At 36.8% G+C, this 27617-nt stretch overlaps 1 protein-coding gene across 2 annotated transcripts in view; it reads left to right on the forward strand.

Moving 5' to 3' along the window:
* The window catches only part of UBQLN1 (ubiquilin 1), a gene marked incomplete at its 5' end in the record, with an annotated part of 42096 nt that overhangs the window by 1582 nt on the left and 12897 nt on the right, over positions 1-27617 (forward strand). For both annotated transcript variants that reach the window (XM_079707034.1, XM_079707035.1), the window contains 4 exons: positions 21720-21871; positions 22994-23109; positions 26693-26955; positions 27435-27593. In XM_079707034.1, the coding sequence (XP_079563160.1) occupies positions 21720-21871; positions 22994-23109; positions 26693-26955; positions 27435-27593 (690 nt within the window). The remainder of the gene's footprint in view (positions 1-21719; positions 21872-22993; positions 23110-26692; positions 26956-27434; positions 27594-27617) is intronic.

The raw sequence follows: 27617 nt of genomic DNA on the forward strand, positions 1-27617 counted from the left end.
ATGAGTTTACACAAATACATACACCTGTTTAATCCGAAGCCTAATGGAGTTGTAGAACTTTGTAATTAACTAGAAAGTTCCCTCTTGCCCTTTTCCAGTCAGTTCAGTCACTCCCCTCTATCAACCAGTGTTTTGATTTTTTTCCTTCATGGACTTGTTTTGCTTATTCTAGAATTTCACATAAGTGGGATTATATAGTATGTACTCTTGGGAAAGGCTTTTTCATTCAGCTTAGTGTTTTTAAGACTCTTGTATCCTCAGTAGTTCTTTCCTTTTCATTACTGTGTTGTCTTCCGTTGTATGAATATACCACCATAATCTATCCATTTTCCTGTTGAGGGTCACCTGGGCTCTTTCCAGTTAGTTGCTATGAGTACTCTTAAACAAATCTGTATTGTTGGACAAATGCGTTTATCTCGCCTGTTAGAAGTGCTTAGAAGTGGAATGACTGGGTCATAGCGTAGCTGTAGGTTTAGTTTCATAAGGAACTATGTTTTTTAAAAGTGCTTGTACCATTTTACAGTCACACTGACAGTGCATGGGAATTCCCGTTGCTCCACATTCCTACTAACATTTGATAGTATCAGTCTTTTTTTAGTGGGTGTGTAGCCATATTAACTTTTGAAGCCCATAGTTCTATCTAGGATTCCTGGTTCAGGTCTTCACCATCCTGGCTGCTTTCAGCGTTTTACTGTAAAAGATTAGAAATAAAGTCAATATTTTGTAAATAGTAGAATTCATTTAGTTCAGTTTATTATGCTTTTATCTGTGAGGATGTTTTAACTTTTTGTGATGGTGAAACTAGAATTTCAAATTCTGTGGAAGTTTTCATTTTACTCCTCTGTAACCAAAGTAAAATTTTAATAGATAAAATTAAAGTCTCTCTGTAGCAACTTTTTCTCATGGCAGTTGAATTTTTGTTTTGACGAATACTTTCTGTTGAAGCAGAAAACGTGATAAAAATTGAAGCTCAACACTGCATCAAGAACCAGAAGACAAATTGAACTACCTATGGGCTCTGTTAGGGGAAGTACATACAGAAAAATGTACAAGAATAAGAAAAGTAGTTTTCACATGGTTTGTAAAATTCTACTTGAAGCACAAAAAAAGATCAGTCATTTTATAATTTAAAATTTTTTCTAAGGGTTTCACAGATTTAAACTATTTGCTACAGATTAAAATTTGTCATTAAAATAAACTTAATGACATTGAGATTTCACTAAAAATGTTTAGTAAAAAATTGGGAAGTATTTGGTCCAGAAAATTCTTATCTAATCTTAGAGGTAAAGAAGGTAAGTAAAAGAGCTACAAAAGGATAATATTGAAAGCTTAGGCTTTCTATCAGGCAAACCCCATTTTCTGCAATTTAAAATTTCTTTCACTGTTTCTATATAATGTAAATTCTCAGTACATTATGCTGAAATAGTATTTATATGAGCATGTTCTAATAATTGATGAAATTATATTAAATCTCTTAGGTATAAAAAAAAGTTGTAAGGTGGTTATTAATTTTCTTATTTTTCCCTCAATTTCTGTTTGTATATAACAGGCAGAAACAAGATACTTTAATACAGTTTGTATTTAACATTTTTAACTTGTTCGATTGATAATAAAGCTTATACTTTTTAAAAATTAAAGTGAAATTTATTTTTCATTACGTACTCAGAATCAGTTGAGTAATGTTTAAATTTCTGACTAGAGGTGGTTAGAATATAAACTTCACTATGTATGTTCCAAGGTGGTTTCATTAATAAGGGTTTTCATAATATAAGTAGATTTTTAAAAATGTGTAATGGCAAAAAGTCCCTGTGTATGAGATTATGTTTTCTATTAATTATTCATTATTTTCTATGGGAAACAGTTTGAGGATTTCTAAGTGTCAACAAACAAGATGAAGTCCAGAGGAATGTTCTCTGTGTGTGAGTGGTTACAATTAGTGCAGAGAATAGAAGGGCAGTTCTGTATACTAGCTCCTAACTAGCTTGTTCTGGGATTTTGTGGCTCTCTAGATTATAGTGTAAGATTTTGAAATGCAGTCATCTGAAATATTCAGGTGGTGTATATTCTAGTTTTAGAAAATATATTTGTCACTTGAATCTTTTAGAAAAATACTAACATACTTAGACATAAGGTAAATATTATGTATTGAATAGAAGTGAACCTTTCCTTGTTAAGGGAAATTGCATTGCGTCAGTGTCATCATCACAAACATCATTTAAAATTATACTTTATAGGGTAGATCTAGCACTCTTGTCCACAGTGGTGCCACCAGCCACATCTGACTGTTGAACACTTAAAATGTGGCTAGACTGATTTGAAATGTGCTGTAGGGGTAAAATACACACCAAATTTTGAAAACTTGTGGCTTATTTCTTTGCATAATGTTTTCAACATTTATCCATGTTGTAGCATGTATCAGTACTTCCTTTTTATTGCTGAATAATATTCCCATGTATGGATATATATGTTACATTTTATTTTTCCATTAGTTGAGGGACATTTGGGTTGTTTCTACTTCTTGACCATTATGAATAACACCTACGTGAATACTTATACAAGTTTTTTGTGGCCATAAGTTTTCATATTTCTTGAGCGTATGCCTGTGAGTTGAATTACTGGGTCATGTGATAGCTCTCTGTTTACCTTTTTGAGGGACTGCCAAACTATTTTCCAAAGTGGCTGTACCAATTTTTATTCCTACCAGCAGTGCATGAGGATTCCAATCACTTTCCATTGTGTATAACACTTGTTATTGGTCTTTGATTGTAGTCTTCCTAATTGCTGTCAAGTACCTTACTGTGATTGCTTGGCTTTCTCTTGCTCAAGCAGCAGTTCTTAATATGGTCTGGGGGGTCCCCAGGGCCCTTCTAGGAGGATCATAAGATCAAAATTAGTTTCATGATAGTTCTGAGAGGTTATTTGTGTTTTTCACTCTAATTTTCTCACAAACAAGCAGCATACTTTTTCAGAATCTTTTAGGTGTGAAACGTGAAAATCCAGTTGTCTTCTATTATGAGACTAAAGTGATTTGCAAAAATTTTAAACAGTGCTATTCTTCAAACTAGGAAAATAGTTATTTTTCATAAAAAAGGTATTTAATGTAATGAGTTTATCTTGAATGAATTTTTCAAAGATTTCTCAGTCTTAATTTCTAGTATATCAATAGATATAACCTACATAAACAAAAACTCTGGGGTTTCAAATTTGTAACAGTTGTGTCCTGAGGCCAAAAATTGCTGCAATGGAGTATTTAATAGATTACATAGATACTTTTAAGATTGAGGATTGGGCTTCCCTGATGGCGCAGCGGTTTTTGGGAGTCCACCTGCCAATATAGGGGATGTGGGTTCGAGCCCTGGTCTGGGAAGGTCCTACATGCCATGGAGCAACTAAGCCCGTGTGCCACAACTACTGAGCCTGTGCTCTAGAGCCTGTGAGCCACAACTGCTGAGACCGATGTGCCACAACTACTGAAGCCTGCATGTAGAGCTGTGCTCCACAACAAGAGGAGCCACCGCAATGAGAAGCCCGCGCACCGCAACGAAGAGTAGCCCCTGCTCGCTGCAACTAGAGAAAGCCCGTGCGCAGCAGTGAAGACCAAAGCAGCCAAAAATAAATACATAAATTAATTAATTAAAAAAGATTGAGGATTGACTTCAGTAAGTTATTATTTCTTGCCTAGAGACTATGGTAGCCTACTGGTTAGTCTCCCCCATTAATTCCTAGAGCAATCTCTAAAAAATAGTAATGAGATCATTTTATTCTCTACATAAAACTGACAGCTCCATATTGATCTTGGACTTATATAATGTGGCCATGAGGCCCTGTGTGATAAGATTCCATCCTGTGTCTCCATTCTGACACCATCTTTCCTCCTTGGCTCTTGCTTTATTGACTTATTAGTTCCTTGATCTGTTAATCACATTTTTTTTCCTGCCTCAGGAGTTTTGTGCAGTTTGTTCTTACTACCTGGAATGCCTCCCACTCTTTGCCCATTCTCAGTGCAAGGGTCACTTTCTCAAAGAAGTATCCCTGATTTTCCAGAGTTGGTTGGGATTCCCCATTGTACTTTCTCACAGCACCCTGTTTTTGGTCATAATTTATTACAGTTTAAAGTCTATATTTATGTGATTATTTGATTAATGCTTATTTTTTTGCTAGAGAGGACCTGTGATTGTTCACTATTGTGTTACCAGAGCTTAGCACATAGTATGGGTTCAGTAAATATTTGTTTACAAATGAATATATTGTGTTACCAGAGCTTAACACATAGTACGGGTTCAGTAAATATTTGTTTACAAATGAATATATTGTGTTACTAGAGCTTAGCACATAGTATGGGTTCAGTAAATATTTGTTTACAAATGAATATATTGTGTTACCAGAGCTTAGCACATAGTATGTGTTCAGTAAATACTTGTTTACAAATGAATCTGTCATATGCATGATAATGTGTAATTAACAATTACTACCAGTTGTTCAGTCTTTACTGAGTGAAGTACAGTTGTCCCTCGCTATCTGCCGGGGATTGGTTCCAGGACCCACTGTGGATACCAAAACCCACAAATGCACAAGTTCCACAGTCGCCCTCTGCATTTGTGGATTTGGACGGCTGAGTGTGTACATAATCTCATTGGTTTCTAGCCCTCCTCTCACCGCTTCGTTTTAAACTGCTCTCCCCTTAGCTCATCACTCTTGACTGCCACAGGGTGTTCACTCTCGCTTCTGGTTACTGGAACAATTCTTCTAGAATAGCCTTTCTTAACTGAGGATCTTCATCTGAACCACAGAGCACAGCAGGGATTTGAATGACTGTCAGTTTTTCCAGCTAATATACTTTTAAATGCATAGGAGAGAAGTTAATTCTTTACATAAAATAGGATGTGCTGGTAAATGTTCATCAACTAGTTCTTTGGGAAAAAACAGCACTGATTTACTGTAGTGTTTGCTGATTTCCATTTGTAAATACCTCTCACCATGGAAGATTTTAGGCTACTGATACTAAACTGGCTTACACAATTCCTGAAAATTCAGCAGTCTGAGCCGGTAGGAGCCATTGCTTACCGTGGGTGTCTTAAGGCAGGTGTCAGCAAACTAGAGTGGGCCAAATCCACCATGCCCATGCATGTCTCTATTATCTGTGCTTTCAGGACAGATCATGTGGCCCACAGAGCTGAAAATATTTACTGTCTGTCCCTTTACAGAAAGTTTGCTGACCCCTGCCTTTAGGGCATTAGGACTTACTGGATCTCGATCTTGTCACACTTCCTCAAAACACTTCCCATTGGAAAATTTTGCCATGACTTAAGTTTAACAGTGTGACCAATAGAGATAAAATGCAAGCTACATATGTAATTTAAGTTTTCTCAGCCATTTCAAAAATAAAATTAAATTTTTATTAGAATATTTAGAACATAAAATTTACCATCTTAACCATTTTTGAATGTACAGTTCAGTGACATTAAATACATTCATATTCTTGTGCAACCATCACCACCATCCATCTCCAGAACTCTGTTCATCTTGAAAAACTGAAACCCTGTACCTGTTAAACAATAGTTCCCCATTATCTCCTCCTGCCAGCCTCTGGCAACAACCATTCTACTTTTCGTCTCTATGAATTTGACTACTATAGGTTTCTCATAAGAGTGCAATCATAGGGCTTCCCTGGTGGCGCAGTGGTTGAGAGTCCGCCTGCCGATGCAGGGGACACATGTTCGTGCCCCGGTCCCGGAGGATCCCACGTGCCGCAGAGAGGCTGGGCCCGTGAGCCATGGCCGCTTAGCCTGCACGTCCGGAGCCTGTGCTCTGCAATGGGAGAGGCCACGACGGTGAGAGGCCCGCATACTGCAAAAAAAAAAAAAAAAAAAAAAAAGAGTGCAATCATAGTATTTGTCCTTTTGTGACTGACTTATTTCACTTAGCGTAGTGTCCTCAATTTTCACCCATGTTGTAGCATGTGACAGAATATCGTTCCTCTTTAAGGTTGAATGATGCTCCATTGTATGTGTATACCATTGTATGTATATACCCACTTTGTGTATCCATTCAGCTGTCAATGTCACTGGGTTTCTATCATTTGGGTATTGTAATGTTAAATATGTTTTATTTAACCTAGTATATCTTAAGTATCATTTCAACATGTAATTGATATTTTAAAAATTGAGATATTTTACTTTTTTTTCATACTAGGTATTCAAGATCTGGTGTATATTTTATACACACAGCACATCTCAATTTGGACTAGCCACATTTCAAGTGCTCAATAACCACATTTGGTTAGAGACTTCCGAATTAGATAGCGTAGCTAATAAAATCTTCATGCTTCGTTCCCTACTTACCTCTCTCCCTTTATTCACTGCATTTCAGCCATTTTTAAGTCTTTCCCTCCAACTATCACTAGCTCTTTCCCTTTTTGAGCTTTTGCCAGTGCTGCTACTGACAGTAACATAACTACTTATTCCAGGCTTATCAAGGCATACTGCATTATTGTTATTTTTTTTAAGTTTCACAACTTTATGATGAAAGTACTGTTGTTACCTCTTTTTTAAAGTGAAGAAACCGAAACTCAGATTAGTAATGTGATTAAATTTATACGCCTGTTAAATAGTGGAGCCTAGATTGAAATCCAGTGACTAACTTTGGAGCCCACACCTAACCACTGCTCCAAGCTGCCTTGACTTTCCTCTGGTTGGCTTTTCAGCCTTTGGGTTTATTTAAATGTCAGTTCATTAAAAGTTGATTGGACTCACCAATCTAAATTAGATCAATGACTATAAACTCTTGATACCATTTTGTGATTATATGGACTTTTTCCTCCCCACCCCATACTGTAAGAATTTACAAAGGTAGGGGTGTTTTGCTTACCTCTTAATCCCATTGTACCTGCCTAGTATTGCACTTGGCACACATTGAGTAATGCAAATATTTATTGAGTGAATGAACAAATAGTGTTTTAAAGATTTATTTGCAGTATTTTGTACTTAGTTGGGACTATTTTAACAATGTGATTTACTTGAAAAATGTGACGTTTATTCTTAGTTTAATCAAATGTCTAAAGGCATTATTTTAGTTGTTTTTGTATCTGAGCAGCTTAAAAAGAAAATCCCATTAAAATTAGGATTGGGAATTTTTTAAGAGACTAAAGTTGCGATCTCCAAATCTGTTTGATGCAAATATTACTGAGTTAACATACCGAACAAATTCCATTTATTATAGGCGTAAATAAAATGTATATATATGCACCTCTATTTTGCAACTACTTTCATTACAAGAAGATCTGAACCCTGGTTTGTTCCAGGTAAATTTATGCCATTCTGAGTTAGTTTGATGTTCTGTAGATATGACAACACAGACTGCTTGGCTTATTGATTAAGCAGCTTCTATACAGATTTCTAGACTAGTAAAATGTTTTTTGATAAATTTTTTATAGCCTTTAAAGCTCTCTCCAGTTTTTATAAAGGATATGGCTTTATTCATTTTTAAAATACAGACTGCAAAGAAAATGAAATACATTATTCATGCTGTTACTTTAGGAAGTTCAAATGATGTAGAAAAGTATGAAATAAGGGGACCCGTTCAAAAAAAAAGTTACTCTAAGTGTGTATCTATCTATCTGATTCTGTCCGGAAAAGTGTTTCTCTATTTACCCATATATAATTTTCTATTTATACCTGTTAAGCAGATGGATTATTACCCACACTTTTACCTTACTCTTTTTATTTGTATTTTTGCAGTCTTTCCATATTGGCATGTGTAGAGCTAACTCATTCCACTATTTGTGATTATTTGTGTTTATATATTAATATTTTGAGAAGTGAGTAAAGGGTGTTGTCATTATTAGTATTGAAATGTGGTCTGCATTTTGGAGAGAGCATGAACCTTGGAATTTGAGAGATCTGACTTTGGGCAAGGCGCTTTACACCTCTGAGCCTCACAGGCCACATTTTTAACATGTGATATAATATCTGCTTCACTAGATTGTTTGGAGGATTTCATGAGATAATATGTAAAAGTACCTGGCTCAGAGTTTATATACTTTACTTGTATTGGTTTCTTTCCTCCTGTACTCTTTTGTTTGCCAGTGAATTGAGTCTTAATTTTTTTGTAGTAGAAGGAAGAATGCGAGCATGTGTAAGTGAAACATTTTAGTTTGTGGATGTTAGATTTAGGTCATAGAAACTCCTAGAAATTACATTTTTATTGATAATGCACTATAACATTTTTGACTGAGTGTTCAGTTTTATATTTATAAGAAGGTGCCCTTTTCTCATATAGTTGCTTATGTCTCTAGTTTATCTTATACCCAACATCTTCGTGTAAGATGTATGCAGTGTTTTTTTTTTTTTTAATATATATTTTTAAAATTTATTTTTGGCTGCGTTGGGTCTTTGTTGCCGTGTGCGGGCCTTTCTTTAGTTGTGGTGAGCGGGGGCTACTCTTCATTGCGGTGCGCGGGATTCTCATTGCGGTGGCTTCTCTTATTGCGGAGCACGGGCTCTAGGCATGTGGGCTTCAGTAGTTGTGGCTCACGGGCTCTAGAGCACAGACTGAGTAGTTGTGGCACACAGGCTTTGTTGGTCCGTGGCATGTAGGGTCCCCCCTGACCAGGGCTCAAATATGTGTCCCCTGCATTGGCAGGCAGATTCTTAACCACTGCGCCACCAGGGAAGCCCCTGTGCAATGTTTTTTAATGAGGGTACTTTAAGGTTACTCAGGCTCAGGCATTTGTTGCAATAAGTTTTATGTTTCTACAGAGGAATAGTGTTTGTGGACTGCCTCTGTCTAAAGCTGCTTTGAGAATTTTTAAGATTGCTAATTGTTTTTTTTTCCTAAGTCAATATTACTTAGTTTCTGATTTTATGTTGTAGTATTCAATAAAAGTGTAGTAGGTAAAACAGACATAGAAGTAAAGTTCAAATGTTAGAGATCAAATTTTGGAAAATTTGAAGCCACTGTAAACTATTTCCTCTGCCTTTTTTTAGAGTGCAGAATAGAAGTTTAAGGATATATGAAGTATGTGCAGGATTTTTGGCTCTTCTACAAACACATAACATTGTTTAAATTGATCATATTTGGATTAAAATTTTATAAAATGCAGCTTATTTGGGAAAGTATGGCGTATCTCTTTGATATGGTACAGTTAAAAACTAAGATTTATTCATTTTTGTTTCTAGTGGAGTGGCAGGCAGCTGAGTGTCGTAATCCTTGGGTTTTGTAAGTTTCTTCCAAGCTTTGGGTAATTTACTCAGAGTAAATAAATATTACATTAGTTTATTTGGGAGTAGTTCTAATACCTAAATTGTTTGACATTGGTTGTTTGAAATGTAAAATTTATTTGTATAAGAATTAGATTATAATAGGTAGTCAGATTATACAGTTTCCCTTTGTATGGTACTAGAAGTATAGCTGTACCCTATCTCTGTCATAATGCTTTCCAGCTTTCACCATGAAATGCTATAAACTCATACTTTTTTTTTTTTTTTTTTGCGGTACGCGACGCGCAGGCTCAGCGGCCATGGCTCACGGGCCCAGCCGCTTCGCGGTATGTGGGATCTTCCCGGACCGGGGCACGAACCTGTGTTCCCTGCATCGGCAGGCGGACTCTCAACCACTGCGCCACCAGGGAAGCCCTATAAACTCATACTTTTGAATTGGCTTAGGTGCCCCTCAGAACCAAGAGTTCCATGAGGCTAAAGGATCCTAGTATCAGTGATGTTAATTTTCAACAATGCTGTAATTCTGTAGGAGGAAGTTATTTCTTATGGGTCTTGTTCAGGACTTTGGTTTCTTGAGATTTTGTTGTGAGGATTGAATGAGATGATGTGGGGTGTGGTTCCAGGCACAGTGTAACTGCTAAATTAGCAATGAACGTAAATGCTTTTTGAACTGTGTGCCTTAGGTTCTTACTCTTTTGCATCTAAGATACCATAGAGAAGCCCGTAGTCTGTCCAGAAAGCCCACCTATCCTTCCTAACATTGACAACTCATGGCTAGTAGGATTCCAGCCCTTAAATATTACCAAGGGCTCAACTAAACTATTCACAACTGTTCTATAAGCATTTGATGCTAGATAATGATGTTCATGGGTGACTGTCTCTTATTCTTGGGTGATCATCCCTGCTGTGATTCACATGTCTTAGAGCCACTCTGGTCTGCTACCTAAAACTAAGGTATCTTTTTTTTTTTCTCTCCCAAGACAAGTTTTGTTTATTTATTTTTTAATTTTTATTGGAGTATAGTTGATATCCAATGTTGTGTTTCAGGTGTACAGCAAAGTGAATCAGTTATACATATATCCACTCTTTTTTTACATTATTTTCCCATATAGGTCATTACAGAGTATTGGGTAGAGTTACCTGTGCTATACAGTAGGTTCTTATTGGCTATCTATTTTATGTGTAGTAGTGTGTATATGTCAATCCCAGTGTCTCAATTTATCTCTCCCTCTTTACCCCCTGGAAACCATAAGTTTGTTTTCTACATCTGTGACTCTTAAAACTAGGATATCTCCATCCCAATTTGTTTCTGATGACCTACCCAAGACAAGGTATATGATAGCTTTCTGGCTAGTTGAGTCACTTGAAATTGGATGCTCAGGAAAGTTGGTCATTTACATTTCGACTTCCTGCTGTTTCTTATTTGTAGGGCATTCACAATCAACTTTTAAACCTATTTTAATTTAAGTATAGTACAGAAGAATGCACACATAAATGTACAGCTTCATTTATTAGCACAAAAGTTAGAAGCAGAATATTATCAACTTCCCAGATGTCACTTGTGATCCCTTACAATCACCACCTCCTCTTAACTACAACTTTTCTCACTTTTGACACTATGGTTTTTGCCCCTTTCCTCTCTTTTAACTTATGTTAATGATACCTTATGTTAATGAAATAACATAGTTTATTGTCATTTGTGATTGGCTGCTTTTGCTCTACATTGATCTGTGGTGACATGTGGCTGTAGTTCGTGTGTTGTCATCGTGTGTAACAGTCTATTGAATATATCACAATTTGTTCTACAGTTGAGGGTTTGGGTTGTTTTAAGTTTTGGGGTAATAAAGTTTGAACTTCCTTGAACGTGTCTTTTGGTGTATCTGTGAACACATAATTCATTAGATAAAATCCTAGAAGTGGAATTGTTGAGTCATACAATAGCATACATTCAGCTTCTACTGTGAAATGTTTTTCTGAAATATGTGAATTTATACTTCTGTTTGCAATATATGTGGATTCCAGTTGCTCCAAATACTGTGCAACAGTCTATAACAGCCTTTTTAAATAGTACAACAACTTTATTTTTTTATTTATTTTGGCTGCATCAGGTCTTCGTTGCAGCATATGGGATCTTTTGTTGTGGCACCCGGGCTTCTCTAGTTGTGGCCAACGGGCTCCAGAACGTGTGGGCTCTGTAGTTGTGGCACGCGGGCTTAGTTGCCTTGCGGCATGTGGGCTCTTAGTTCCCCCATCAGGGATCGAACCCGCGTCCCCTGCATTGGAAGGTGGGTTTTTAACCACTGGACCACCAGGGAAGTCACTGTAACAGTATTTATACCGGACTGTTCGGTGGGTGTGTCACTGGTTTTAAAGTTACCTGATGTTAATTAGGATGACTCCCCTTCCTTTGTATTATTGGCCATTTAGATTTCATTTTGTGAAGTTCTTATTTCAGTCTATTGACTAGTTTTCAGTTGGGTTGTGTCTTGCTGATTTTCATGCTTTATGTATAAAATCTGGATTCAAGCTCTCTGTTGGTTTTTGGTATTGTAGATACTTTTTCTCTGTTGCTTATCTTTTTACTCTATTAATGATAGTTTAATTTATTGTGCCTTTTTTATGGCTAAATCTTTTTGTGTCCTGTTTAGGAAATCTTTTCCAGTTGAACTAATTTTTTTTTTTCTTTTTTTTTTTTTTTTGCGGTACGCGGTCACTGTTGTGGCCTCTCCCGTTGCGGAGCACAGGCTCTGGACGCGCAGGCTCAGTGGCCATGGCTCACGGGCCTAGCCGCTCCGGGGCATGTGGGATCTTCCTGGAGCGGGGCACGAACCCGTGTCCCCTGCATCGGCAGGCAGACTCCCAACCACTGCACCACCAGGGAAGCCCTGAACTAATATTTTATTGATTCATCTTTTTGGTACTGTTTAATTGCAAGGTACTGTTTAATTTGCATGTAGTTAGAGTACATACTCCATATGATTTAAAATTTTTGAAATATGTCGACTTGCTTTATGGACCAGTATATAAGTTTGTAAATGTATTTAAAAAGAATAATTATTCTGTAGTTGTTGGGTACAGTGTTCTATACATGCCAGTTGGGTCATCAGTTAATTTTGTTGTTCAAAGCTTTTATATCTTTTTTTTTTTTTTTTTTTTTTTGCCCTATTTTATTCTATCAGTTACTGAGGTAAATATGCTAAAATATCTTACTTTATTTTTGGATTAGTCTGTTTTTCTCTGTAGTTCAATTTGATTTTTGCTTTATGTATTCTGAAGCTGTATTATGTACATATACACTTAAAGTTTTATCTTCTTGTGAGTTGAACACTATAATGTTGAAATGTCCTAGTTGCTTTTGTATTAAAGTTTGCTTTTTCCAGGGAACTATATTCAATATCATGTGATAAACCATAATGGAAAAGAATATGAAAAAGAATGTATATATATGTATAACTGAGTCATTTTGTTGTATAGCAGTAATTAACACAACACTGTAAATAAACTACACTTCAGTTTGAGAAAAAAGTTTGCTTTGTCAATTAGAGTAGCCTCACTAACTTTATTTGGTTAGTTTTTACATGGACTATCTTCATTCATTCTTTTTATTTTCAATCTTTCTTTTCCTTAGTAGTTTATGTGTATATCTTTTTTAAGCAGCATGAAGTTGGGTTTTTAAATCCAGTCTGGCAATTTTATCTTTTTAACACATAGTCTGTTATGTAATCACTGATACATTTGATTTATGTTTACCATTATACTATTTGATTTCTGTTTTTCCTGTCTCTTCTGTTGCTTTTTTCTCTTTCTTTTGGATTGTTTTGTATTATTCCAATTGTTCCCCCCCTTTTTCCCAGTTGCCCCTTTTATTAGGTTGGTAGACGCATGCTGCTTAAACTATTCTTCTAGTAGTTATCCTAGAGATTACTATATGCATCTTATAAAATGTCTAAATCAGTAAGTACTTGTACTTTCCAGTTAATTCAAGAACCTTAGAACAGTTGAACACTGTTCACCTGCCTGTGGACTACACTTGATCTTCCTTCCTTCCTTCTTTCCTCTCTTCTTCCTTCCAACACAAGACATTGTTACTAATGCTTTATAAAGTTGGTTTTTATTTCAATTTATTCTTTGCATTTTTTTATTCCTTCATCTAGGAGAAGATCATTTTCTTTTGTCTGAGGAACATTTCCTGTAGTCTGTATATGCTGGGTAACAAATTCTCTGTTTTTGTGCATCTGAAAATGTCTATTTTGATTTCATTTTGAGGGATTTTGCACTGGATATAAAATTTTAGTTTGCCAGTTACTCTTCCCCCTTTATAATTTTTTTTTTTTTTTTTTTTTTTTGTGGTACTCGGGCCTCTCACTGTTGTGGCCTCTCCCGTTGTGGAGCACAGGCTCCGGATGCGCAGGCTCAGCAGCCATGGCTCACGGGCCCAGCTGCTCCGCTGCATGTGGGATCTTCCCGGACCGGGGCACGAACCCATGTCCATGTCCCTTGCATCGGCAGACGGACTCTCAACCACTGCGCCACCAGGGAAGCCCTTTTCTTAATTTTTAAATCATGGATAATTTCAAATATACAGAAGTAGAGATAATCGTAAGTTAGCCCTGCCATGAATCCTTCACCCAGCTTTGACAATTAATTTTGGAGCCATCTTGTTTCAGGTGTACTTTCCCTTAAGGGCCCTCTCCATACCCCATTATTTTGATGCATCTCTCATGCCTTATATCACTTCATCCTTTAATATTTCAGCATGTACCTCTAAAAGCTAAGGATCCCTTTAAAAAATGCAATATATTTCCTGCTTTACCAGTTAATAATGTCTTAATTTCACCAGTCCAGAATTTCCCCATTGTTTCAAAATGATTTTTTAAGTGTAATGTTGGCATTAATTTATTATTATGTAGTTTTAACTTTTAAAAAATACTTTACTTTTTCGAGCAGTTTTAGATTTACAGCAAATGGAGCAGAAAGTACAGAGTTCCCATACTCCCTGCTCCCCCTACTTTAACCTCCCCCACCATTGACATCCCGCCCCAGAGTGGTACATTTGTTACAATTGATGGACCTCTATTGACATCATTATCACTGAAAGTTCATAGTTTAAGATTCACTCTTGGTGTTTTGACAAATGTATAGTGTATGTGCTCTACCTCTACCCTAACTCCTGGCAACCACTGATCCATTTACTGTCTCCATAGTTTTGTTCTTTCCAGAATGTCGTCTAGTTGGAATTATACAGTACATAACCTTTTAGATTGGCTTATTTCACTTAGTAGTATGCATTTAAGGTTCCTCTATGGTTCTTTTCATGGTTTGATAGCTCATTTCTTTTTATTGCTGAATAATATCCCATGGTCTGGATGTACCAAGATTTATTTATCCATTCACCGGTAGAAGAATTTCTTGGTTGCTTCCAAGTTTTAACATTAATGAATAAAGCTGCTATATACATCTGTGTACAGGTTTTGTCTGGACATAAGTTCTCAATTCCTTTGGGTAAATACCAAGGAGAGGATGATTGCTGGATCGAATGGTAAGAGTATGTTTAGTTTTGTAAGAAATTGCTAAACTGTCTTCCACAGTGGCTATACCATTTTGTATTCCCATCAGCAGTGAATGAGAGTTCCTATTGTTCCATATCGTTGCAGCATTTGGTAGTGTTATCTCTTTTGGTTTGGCCATCCTAGAAGTTGTATAGTGCAGTCAGTCTCCTTATTTTAATTGGCAGTTCCCCTAATGGCCTATGATACAGAGCATCTTTACAGATATCCTTATTTGCCATCTGTATATCTTCTTTGATGAGATGTCTGTTACAATTTTTTGCCCATTTTTTTAATTCAGTTGTTCAGTTTCTTGTTGAGTTTTAAAAGTTCTTTGTATACTTTGGCTAACAGTCCTTTATCAGATGTGTCATTTCCAGATATTTTCTCCCAGTCTGGCTTGTCTTCTCATTCTCTCTTTTTTTTTTTTTTTTTTTTTTTTTTTTGGCGGTACGCGGGCCTCTCACTGCTGTGGCCTCTCCCGTCGCGGAGCACAGGCTCCGGACGCGCAGGCCCAGCGGCCATGGCTCACGGGCCCAGCCGCTCCGCGGCATATGGGATCCTCCCAGACCGGGGCACGAACCCGTATCCCCTGCATCAGCAGGCGGACTCTCAACCACTGCGCCACCAGGGAGGCCCTCTTCTCATTCTCTTGCAAAATATTTTTTTTTCAAGTGGGATCCAAATAAAGCTCACACATTGCAAGGGACTGATAAGTTTCCTATTTTGCCTTTTCTAGCAAGTATGCTTTTATTTCTTTTTCCTGCCTTGTTGCATTGGCTGATATTTTTAATATGCTGTTGAATAGAGTGAATAGAGAGCAGACATCCTTGTTTTGTTACTGATCTTAGAGGGAAAGCATTCAGTTGTTCACCATTTCTACACCAAATTGTAGATATTTTGTAGATGCGCTTTATCAGATCTGGGTAGTTCCCTTTTATTCCTGATTCCCTGGGACTTTCGTCATGAATGAATGGTTTCAAATGCTTTTTTTTTTTACTGTCAATTGATAAGACGGTGTGGATTTTCTTTTTCTTTTGTCAGTGTGGTGAATTATTGATTTTTCAAGTGTTGACTTACTTAGCCTCACATTTCTAGGATAAACCTAACTTGGTAATGAAGAATTATTCTTGTTCTATATTGCTGGATTTGTTTGCTAGTATTTTACAGAGGATTTCTGCATCTGTGTTCATGAGGGATATTGGTCCCTAGTTTTCTTTTCTGGTTTTGGTATCAGGGTAATATTGGCCTCACAAAGTAAATTGAGAAGTGTTTCCTCTTCTGTTTTCAGGAGAGAGTGAATGAGTCCTGGCAGCTTGAATCTTTCAAGAAATTGGTCCATTTCATCCAAGTTGTCAAATAATTGCATGTAGTTTTCCTTATTCTATTAATAAAATCTGTGAGGTCTGTAGTCATTTCCTTCTGTTGTTCCTGATATTGCTAGTCTATGTCTTCTTTGTTTTTTTCTTGGCCATTCTATCTAGAGGTTAATCAGTTTTACTAACATTTTAAAAGATTTTTCTCTTATTTTTCTGTTTTTATTTTGATTTCTGCTCTTATTTTTATTTTTTGTTGGGTTTCATTTGCTTGTCTAGTTTCTGAAGGTTGAAACTTAGATTACTGATTTGTGATCTTTCTTAAATTTAAGCCTTTAATACTGTAAATTTTCCTAGGCATTGCTTTAGCTGCATCTCAGAAATTTTGACATATTGTAACTTCATTTTTGTTCAGTTGAAAATATTTTCTAATTGCTCCTCAAGACTTTCTTTTTGACCCATGAATTATTTAGAAGTATTTTGTTTAATTTGGGAGTTTTCCAGATATCTTTCTGTTATTGATTTCTAGTGTAATTCCATTATTGTCAAGGAATCTACTTATATGGTTCAATTATTTAAAATTTCCAAGGTTTGTTTTTATTACCCAGTTTATGGTCTTACCTTGGTTGAGTGTCCCTTGTGTACTTAAAAGTATCATTTCATCTATAGGTTCTCCTCTGCTTTTTCCCTGTAGCAATTTATTTGTTAAGGACACCTTTTTTGTTGATTTTAGTAGCTGTATCCTTTTAATGTCACTTAATGTATTCCTTTATTGCCTACATATCTGGGGGAACTTTATTAGACCTAGAGCAGGCAGTGGTTCTTAGTAGTGTCCATCAGAATCACCTGGGAAGCTTGTTAAGCCATAGATTACCGGGCCCCATCCTCAGAGTTTCTGATCTGGTTGGGGCCTGAGAATTTGCATTTCTACCAAGTTAACCTGAGAATGGCGAATGTTGCTCATCTGAAGACAGCACTTTGAGAAGTACAGCAGTTTCTCAATCTTGTTATTGATTACATTTTGAGTTGGAAAATTCTTTGTTGTTGGGGCTGTCCTGTGCATTGTAGGATGTTCAGCATCTTCGGTCTCTACCCACCAGTGGTACTTAAGCCCTGTTGTGACAACCAGAAATGTCCTTAGACATTGCCAAATGCTTCCCAGGGCAGATAGAGGCCTCCATTCACTTTAGGAACCTCTGCTTTAGGGTGACTAACTGGGGAAAACTCTTAGATCTTTATCTCTAAGTTTGTTTATTTTAGCCTGGTTAGATTCTCCTTGGAGACACTATATATTATAATCTTTCTGCTTGGATGTTGAAGGTCCAGATGCCAGCATTCTGTTTGATAGGTGTGAGGTGAAGGGGGAAAGGCTCAGCATCTGGTATGTCTCTGTTTACTTAATCTTCTATTTTTAGTGTTTTATGTCTGTTCTCAATGTGTCTGGTGTGTTCTTTAGTTCAGAGACCCTCTGTTCCCCTTCCAGAGAGAAAAAAAAATCTTCTAGTCTTTTGTTGGGTTTGGGGAGGGACAGTTGCTTGCTTAGTGTGCAGTGAAGATGTGTCTGCTTCTTAGACTTTCAAATCCCCTTATTTTAGCCCTTAGGCACCTCTCACCTTATACCTTATCCTCAGCCTCTGGTGGTACCATGTCAAGTCTTCCAGGAATTCTGTAGATTGTGGGGATTGAATTAGCTTTTAGCTTGGCTTTCTGTATTGCCAGTTCAGGATTCAGTTCTCTTGGGTCCACTGGATGTCTGGGTTCAAAACTTTTTTCCAGTTAAGACCAAAAGGTCTCAATTTGTTCTGTTGTCTGAGTTTCTGCTTTAAAAATTTCTTTGTGCAGATCGTATGTCTGATAAGACTTGTATGTAGAATATATAAGGAATTTTTACAACTCAATGATAGGCAAATAACCCAATTAAAAAATGGCAAAGGATGTTAATAAAGTTCTCCAAAGAAGACATATAAATAAGCACATGAAAAGATGCTCAACATTGTTAGCCATCAGGGGAATGCAAATCAAAACTACTGCACATCTACTAGGATGGCTATTAAAAAAACCAGTCAGGTAATAAATATTGGTGAAGGCATGGAGAGATTAGAACCCTTATACATTGCTGGTAGGATTGTACAATGGTATAGCCATTAGCCACTTTGGATAACACTTTGGTGGTTCCTCAAATGATTAAATCAAGAGTTACCATATGACCCAGTAATTTTATTCCACATCTAGGTATATACCCAAGAGAAATGAAACCATATGTCTACAGAAAAACTTGTACATGAATGTTTATAGCAACATTATTCATAATAGCCCAAAGGTGGAAACAGCCCCACTGCCCATCAGTTGATGAATGAATAAACAAAATGTTGTATATTCATACAATAGAATATTGTTTGGCCATAAAAAGGGATGGAGTATTGATATATATATACCATGACATGAATGCACCTTGCAAACATTGCATATTATATGATTTCACTTATTGTGAAATGTCCAGAATAGGCAAATCTATTTGACAGAAAGTAGATCAGTGAGTGGTTTCTTTTTTTCTTTTTTTGTTAAATTGGTATCTGTGGGGTCACTGACATTTTTTTTTTTTTTTTTTTTTTTTGGCTGTGCCACGTGGCTTGCAGAATCTTAGTTCCCCAACCAGGGATTGAACCTGGGGCCCTGGCAGTGAAAGTGCCTAGCCCTAACCATTGGACCACCAGGGAACTCCCCAATTAGTGGTTTCTTATGGTTTGGAGTGATGGGAGAATAGGGAGGTGATAGCTAAAGGGTACTGGTTTCTTTTTGAGAAGATGAAAATTTCAAAATTGACTGTGGTGATTGTTGCACGTATCTGTGAATATACTAAAAACCATTGTACACCTTAAAAGGGTGAATTGTATATGTGAGTTATATCTCCATAAAGCATGAAGAAATCTTTCCTCGTTGTTTCAGTGGGCATTTGAAAGGATGTACGAGATGTGTGTCATTAATCTGGCATCTTACCTTCAAGTCCTAAAATGTGCTAAAATGCTATATAATTGTATGTTAAACAATTAAATTATATATTTTGGAATGACATGAGGTGTATCAAGGATTCTGAAAAGGATTTCTTAGTTTAAGGTTAAGAAACACAAACTTAGATTAACCTCATTTTACATATGAAAATGTTTTGATGTTCTTGAAGTCAGACCTAGATTTCAAGCTTAACCTAGCAGTTTATTAGCTGTGTCACTGTGAGAGGAGGGGGACATATTGAACCTGTTTCTATATCTGAAATAGGATTAAAAGTCATCTTCTTCAGTTACTGAGGATTAAAAGAGCTGGCATTGTAGTAGCTACTATTTATTGACCACCACGTATGTGACTGATGCTTGAATTTTACATACATTCTCATTCAATCCTTATAAAAACATGTGTTCTGTTCGTTATCTTATTACTATTTCTAATAGCTGCCCAAGGGAGAATGAGATGTTTAATAATAGGAGAATGGTTAAATCATGGTTTGACTTACTTCTTTATATAGAATATTGTGCTAATGGTACTTTAAAAAGATTTTTCTTGTTGGAAATTGCTTATCTTAGGTAAAAGGGTTATATATCATTTATTTCCTTTTTTTTAATTAGTTTTTATTGGAGTATGATTGCTTTATAATGTGTTAGCCTCCACTGCACAACAAATGAATCAGCTATACACATACAGATATCCCCTACCTTTTGGACTTCCCTCCCATTTAGGTTACCACAGTGCATTAGGTAGAGTTCCCTGTGCTGTACAGTATGTTCCTATCAATTGTCTATTTTATACATAGTATCAATAATGTATATGTGTCAGTCCGTCTCCCAATTCCTCCCACCCCACCCCTTTCTGCCATACATTTGTTCTCTATGTCTGTCTCTATTTCTGCTTTGCAAATAAGATCATCTATACCATTTTTCTAGATTCCACATATATGTGTCATTATAAGATATTTGCTTTTCTTTTTTTTTTTTGGCGGTACGCGGGCCTCTCACTGTTGGGGCCTCTCCTGTTGCGGAGCACAGGCTCCAGACGCGCAGGCTCAGTGGCCGTGGCTCACGGGCCTAGCCACTCCACGGCACGTGGGATCTTCCCAGACCGGGGCACGAACCCGTGTCCCCTGCATCGGCAGGCGGACTCTCAACCACTGCGCCACCAGGGAAGCCCTGCTTTTCTTTTTCTGACTTACTTCACTCTGTATGATGCTTTCTAGGTCTGTCCATGTCTCTATAAATGACCCAATTTCATTCCTGTTTATGGTTGAGTAATATTTCGTTGTATATATGTACCAGATCTTCTTTATCCATTCCTCTGTTGATGGACATTTAGGTTGCTTCCATGTCCTGGCTATTGTAAATAGTGCTGCTGTGAACATTGGGGTGCATGTGTTTTTTTGAATTATGGTTTTCTATCGTATATTTTCAAATAAAGGAAGGAAAGTTCAGATGGAAAAGGTCCAGAATATTTATTGCAGTATAATTTCGCATTATCTATATGAGTTTTTAAAAAACCAGTTGGTTACATTGAATGTTGTAACTTGATTATGGAAAATTTCATTTATACACAAAGGTAGAATGTGATGAACTTTTGTGTACCTCTCATTTTCAACAGTGATTGACATATGGCCTATCTTGCTTTATATTTGTATTCCTCTTCATCTCCCCTCCTGCCCCTGCAAGAAAATGTTAGATATCATTTACTGTCTTTCCACTTACTGTGACAACCAAAAATATCCCCTTTTATTTCCAAAACATTGCCTTGGTGATAATGCTATCATCTATCGAGAGCCACTTCTGTAGGGCATTGGTGTATGTAGGGCATTGGGGTAAGATGTGATTCTTTTAATTTCTTTACCACCCTGAGGTTTCCTGACTTTGACAGTGGAGTAAAAAAACCTGAGTATACAGGTGATTTTGATGAAGCTTTGAGAAACTGATCTAGTGTAGAATAAGTAAGCTTTTCTTATAGTATGACACTCTTTTCTTTTCTCTGTTTTTGCATTTTATTCTTGTCCCTGGGAAGCCTTTCTTCACGTTTTCCTGGCTACTTTCTAATTAGTTTTCACTGGAAAACTTTCTCAAACTACCCTTTGTGCTTCCTCTGTACTTTGTGGTTTACTGACTGCTTGCCTTCAGGGAAAGATTTTTGCTTTCTATCTTTGCATCTGCATGATACTGCTTGTTAATAAATGTTTAATGAAAGAGGTGGGATGTAAAGTCAGTATAATTGGCTTTCTTTATATTGAGCTAGAAAGGAGCAGGATTTGAGATGGAAATCTGAGGAAAAGATTATTGTAAACTTGGTAAGAGCTATGTGTGGCTTGAACTACGTTTAGCACCATTGATATAAAAAGAATAAGGCTATGACAAAGAAGTGAATTATTGGATCTTAGCAGAAGATTGAATATAAGATATGTACACCTGTAATAAAATGTTTGCATTAGAGATGAGTGAAGTGGTAACACTCATTTCCGACTAAGATCAAGATATGGACACAGAAAGACTATGTCTTTATATTTGAGTTGTTGCAGTATCTGTAGTGGGGGCTTCTTTTGAGGCACTTCTTCTACAAACTAGACTAGATGATGTTATGCAAACATCTGTAATACATATTTATTTTATCTTATTTAGTTCAAGGAAGAAATCTCTAAACGTTTCAAATCCCATACCGACCAACTTGTGTTGATATTTGCTGGAAAAATTTTAAAAGATCAAGATACTTTGAGTCAGCATGGAATTCACGATGGACTTACTGTTCACCTTGTCATCAAAACACAAAACAGGTGTGTTTTTAGAAGACATTTAACTTTAAACCATGAATAAATGTTTACATTTCTCTCTTAAAAATAACCAGTCTTGGCTTTAAATGGCTTTCTATCATTAATATGTAAATGGATTAAAATTCATTTATTTGCTGCTCATGTAGATAGCAAATGTTTTAATGATACAGTAATGCTAATGCTTACACATCTGATATTTTAGGTTTATCATTATTGAGTTATTATTTGAATTACAAAACAAGCAAATTAATGTTTTTAGCTATGTTTTTTGTTTAGAGAGATTTTTGGACAGAGATCAGGGGTGACTCATCTTCTTGGCAAACCACAAATTAGTAACCATGTTTCATTAAATGTAAGGCATCATTCAGTTTTTAAGAGATGCCTTTGTGTACCACTAAGTAAAAATATCACCAATCAAATTGGTATATTTTCTTTTCACTTAAAATTATTTTATACTTAGTGAAAGAGCTCCTAGAGCTCCCTTAGACTTATTCAGATATGGTATTTTATCATCATTCAGATGAAATGAGATTCAGAACTCTTAACTGGTGTCACATGGAAAGGGTTTCCAATAAACTCTCCTTATTTTTTACTTAAGGATATTAAGTAATAATCAGTTATTACTTGTATTGATTTCTCAATCTTCTTTTGGTGAAGTCTCTCTTTATTTTTACTTTTAACTTTTTTAGGTTCTGAGTAAAAGTGCCCCCCCCAAACCTTAAGAACTTAGAAAGGGGTAGATAAAAAGTAGCTTATATAGTCAAGCTTTGTGATTGTGACCAGTCATTGATTCTCTTCTGTGAGGTGACCTGTCTCCCTCTCTGATCCTCTTCTGTGAGGTGACCTATCTCCCTCTCTTACATAATCAGTATGATTGAAAGTAATAAAATATTTATGACAGTATACTTGAGGAAGGGCAGTTGAAATATAGTTTGGATTTTGTGGGGTTTCACTATGTTTCTTTATATTTGTGTTCCTAGTGCTTAGTTATTTCAGGGTATTTACTCTATGATAATTTGAGTTGTTCTGAAAACTTAAACTTTATTTCTGCGTATTGGAGTTCCAGAGGTTCTTTTGAAATAATTAGCTCCAGTGTTTATACCATGATATAATTATTTTTCCTAGGCCTCAGGATCATTCAGCTCAGCAAACAAACACCAGTGGAAGCAATGCTACTGTATCATCAGCTCCTAATAGTAACTCCACATCTGGTTCTGCCACTAGCAACCCTTTTGGTTTAGGTAAGTATCTTTAGTCATTTTTTATAAGGATTTTTTAAAAACTTCCTTCCCCCCAGGGTAGTTTTAAATAAAATGATAGAATTAAACATTAAGTCACTTTAGCAATGAAAAAAAAAAAAAACTTGTATAGCTTATTTCTGTAGTTGTAGGTATTAAGGGAGTAGTAGTTGGGAATACAGATGTACTTGCTTAGCTTACATTTACATATAATAAGTGGTCAGTAAGTGACACATTTCTTTTCAATAATGAAAGAAATGTACTGTATGTATACCTGATCCGACCACCACATAATTGACTCTGGAGAGGATTAGCTAGTTGTTGATCATAAGCTAACCCCCTGAATACAATTTTCTTGTTTGTAAAATGAAGGGATCAGATTGCATTAGTGATTTCCTAACTGTTCTAAATGCTCACAAAAAGGCCTGGGCCTGGGAGCAAGCCCAGTGGTTAAGAAGCTTCTCCATCAGCCAAAACTATCAATAGTTTTCTTATATCAGTTTTTACACTGAGGTTCTTCGGGAGGTTTTTTGGGGAAAAGAGTAGTTTGAAGCTAACAAAAGTTGAACCAGTTCCTGGTTAATTTTCTGACCACTTTTTTTCTCTCTCATTTGTGGGTCTCTTCGTCGTATTCCTTATATTAGTATTGTTCCCCAGAGTTCTGCCTTGTTTTTCTTCTCTTCTTTTACTCTATTTTCCCCAAGTGACATTATCCTAACTATAACTTGTTGACTCTCAGATCTTTACCTCAGCCCACATCACTTCTGAACTCCATGCCTTGTATTCAGCTCTCTTTGATATTGCCTGATGTTCTCTGAGTCCGTTAGCCTGCATGTGCCTCCTTAGAAAGCAAAGAAGAACAAAACAAATATAAAAACTCATCATCTTGTCTCAAACTACTACCTCTCCCCAACCAAATCTCTTGGTCCATAAAATCTTCTCTATCCCACCCCATGCAATTATTCTATTCTGTTGTTACTTCCGTGATGTAGCTCCTCAGCTTTTAAAAATGTTTGCTCTGTGTCATTTCCACACTGTTATTAGAATATCTTAAGTGACTGTCTTGCTTTTAAAATCTTTCAAGACTTCGTGATGTAGTCCCCACCTACCTCTCCATCCCCATTTCTTACCATATCTCAACAGTTATACTAGTTAGGATAGGCTATCCTGTGGTAATAGATAACCCCAAACTCAGTGGCTTATTACCACAAAGCTTAATTTCTTGCTCTAAAGCTTTTCTTCATTCTTCGTTTTTTAAAAAAATTTATTTAATTGAAGTAGAGTTGATTTACAGTGCTGTGCCAATCTCTGCTGTACAGCAAAGTGACTCAGTTATACACAGACATTCTTTTTTTATATTCTTTTCCATTATGGTTTATCACAGGATATTCAGTATGGTTCCCTGTGCTATACAGTAGGACCTTGTTGTTTATCCATTCTAAATGTAATAGTTTGCTCGTGCTTCATGTTCTTCACTGGTCAGTGAGGCCTCCATCTACATAGTCCTCAGGGACTCAAGCTAATGGAATTCTGCCATCTTGTAGCTGCACCATTTGGAATGTGGCAGATTAGACAGCTAAAGTGTCTCAAGCTGGACCTTGTATTCTGTACTTGGGCCAGAAGTGACACACATCATTTCTTGCAATCCTTTGGCCATAACTAGTCACATGGGCCTGTCCAACTGCAAAAGAAATAGAAGGCTGCACATGAGACGTTTGGTGAGCACTGCTGTTTGCCCTTTTGGTCATACTGAATTGTTTGTGGTTTTAAGAATACATCAATTCTCACATTTATATCTGTGCTTTTGTATATAATGTTTGTTGTGCCTAGTATTAAATCTTCCTCCCAGCACTCCCTACTTCTTGCCAACTTACTCATTTTCCAAGTTCATTAAATGTCATCTTGTGGGAAAGCAGCCATTTCACTTAGGTACTATATTACCGTGATATCCTGTGAATGTCTCTTTTGAAGTACTTATTCTGCATTTGTTTTCTTTGTCAATCTTTCCCACCAGATTGAGTTCTGAGGGTATACTTGTGTCTTTCTTGTCACCTTATTCCCAACATGTAGCACAGAGCTCAGTAAGTGAGGAATGAATGCATTTGGCTGGTTATATAATTTTACAAAGTTTTACAATAAGCACTTAATCATCCTCTTGGATCTATTAGGTTTCTCCATGATTTAATTCCTCCAGAGAGACACCTATTTTCATAATTGGCAGCAGCTCTGTTCCAACTAGTCATAAGTGAATTCTACTTGCTACGCTTAAAGTAGTCTTCTGGAAAGAGATTATTAGAAGTATAATCTACTGTATAGTTTTCATTTCTTCCTTTGCGGACATATTCCGGGGTGTTTTTCTGATACCAGCCAGTTCTCCAACACTGCCTGGGTGGGTATCCAGTAGTTCAATTCGGACAGTACCTACTTGGAGTTAGTGTCAAATCCCACAAGTTAAAGGACTTAGTCCCCCATGACTGGTCCTACTTCAGATACCAGTCCAAGTCTCAGGCTACCAGTACTTCTGACTGGCAGGCTGTAAATCGGGTGTTCCCACAACCCCCTTATCAGGTTTGGTAATTTGCTAGAATTGCTCACAGAACTCAGGAAAACACTTTACTTAAATTTACCAGTTTATTGTAAAGGATACATCTCAGGAATAGACAAGTAGAAGAGAAGCATAGGGCAAGGCATGGGGGGTGGGGGAAGAGTGCGGAGCTTCTATGCCCTCTCTGGGCGTGTCCTCCTAATAGCACCTAGATGTGTTCACCAACCCAGAAGCTTCTGAACCTCACTGCACAAGACTTTCACAGAACTCCATCTCTATATCCTTTTCTAGTCCTGGAGGTTGGTGGATGGGGCTGAAAGTTCCAGCTCTCAAATCACTTGGTCTTTGTGGTGACCACCCCATCCTGAGGCTGTCTAGGGGCTCCACCCTAAGAAACATCATTAGCATAAATGAAGTATGATCCAAAGGGGCTTGTTACAAATAACAAAAGACATTCCCTTCAGTCAGGAAATTCTAAGGGTTTTAGGAGCTCTGGGCCTAGAACCAGGGACAAAGACCAAATATATTTTGGTATTTTTTTTTTTCTTTTTTTTTTTTTTTTTTTTGCGGTACGCGGGCCTCTCACTGTTGTGGTCTCTCCCGTTGCGGAGCACAGGCTCCGGATGCGCAGGCTCAGCGGTCATGGCTCACGGGCCCAGCCGCTCCGCGGCATATGGGATCCTCCCAGACCGGGGCACGAACCCGTATCCCCTGCATCGGCAGGCGGACTCTCAACCACTGCGCCACCAGGGAGGCCCATATTTTGGTATTATACTACACATAGGAAATATATATTTATTTGGTTTTATTACTTATACTTAAATATCAAAGTGAATGCACTTTTACAAGTCTGAATTATAGAAATTAAACATGTACTTACGAAAGTAATAGGAATTCTATTTTTGCTTTAAACTGAATGGTTTTCTGTTAATAGGCTATTGATTCAGTTAATATTTTTGCATCTTCATATTTTAGCCTAGTCGTATTAATGATAAAATTTCTGAATTTCATTTATGTGTGTTTTTCCCTTTATCTTCTTAGGTGGGCTTGGAGGACTTGCAGGTCTGAGTAGCTTGGGTTTGAATACTACCAACTTCTCTGAACTACAGAGCCAGATGCAGCGGCAACTTATGTCCAATCCTGAAATGATGGTCCAGATCATGGAGAATCCCTTTGTCCAGAGCATGCTTTCAAATCCTGACCTGATGAGGCAGTTAATTATGGCCAATCCACAAATGCAGCAGTTGATACAGAGAAATCCAGAAATTAGTCATATGCTGAATAATCCAGATATTATGAGACAAGTATGTGAAAAGTTTCATTTAGCTAAGAAATTATATACTTATTTCTTCCTATTTAATTTTCTGTATTTAAAGAACTTGCCATATTTATAAGCTAAAAAAAAAAAATTCCTAATCCTTGTTCAGGAAAACTCAACAAAGCTGTAATTCGAACTATTTAAACTTTGAATTTTATGCTGTATTTTAAAGATTTTTGTAAATAGTTATTTTGCAGATTTAGGAAACAAAGAGAGTCCAATTCAAGAGATGGACAGTCATGCATAACAAAGTGCTTCTCTTTTGATGTTATTTGAATGTTAGCTTGCTTTTTGAGGTGATTTCCAACAGGAATTATTCAAAATAATTTTCTGATTTAAATATTGAAGATTCCTAATTCATAGAATTAGAAAACTTATAAAATTAACTGTGGCAGTTAATAGCTAAAATAGTTCATGTGTATTTCAGTGCCTTCTTTTTTCCCCCCCTGGAAATCTTTTTCTTAGACATTGGAACTTGCTAGGAATCCAGCAATGATGCAAGAAATGATGAGAAACCAGGACCGAGCTTTGAGCAACCTGGAAAGCATCCCGGGGGGATATAATGCTTTACGGCGCATGTACACAGATATTCAGGAACCAATGCTGAGTGCTGCACAAGAACAGGTAATAACACTGGCTCTGAGGCTC

This window comes from Hyperoodon ampullatus (genome assembly GCF_949752795.1).
Source record: "Hyperoodon ampullatus genome assembly, chromosome: 6".
In the NCBI taxonomy this organism is placed as follows: Eukaryota; Metazoa; Chordata; class Mammalia; order Artiodactyla; family Ziphiidae; genus Hyperoodon; species Hyperoodon ampullatus.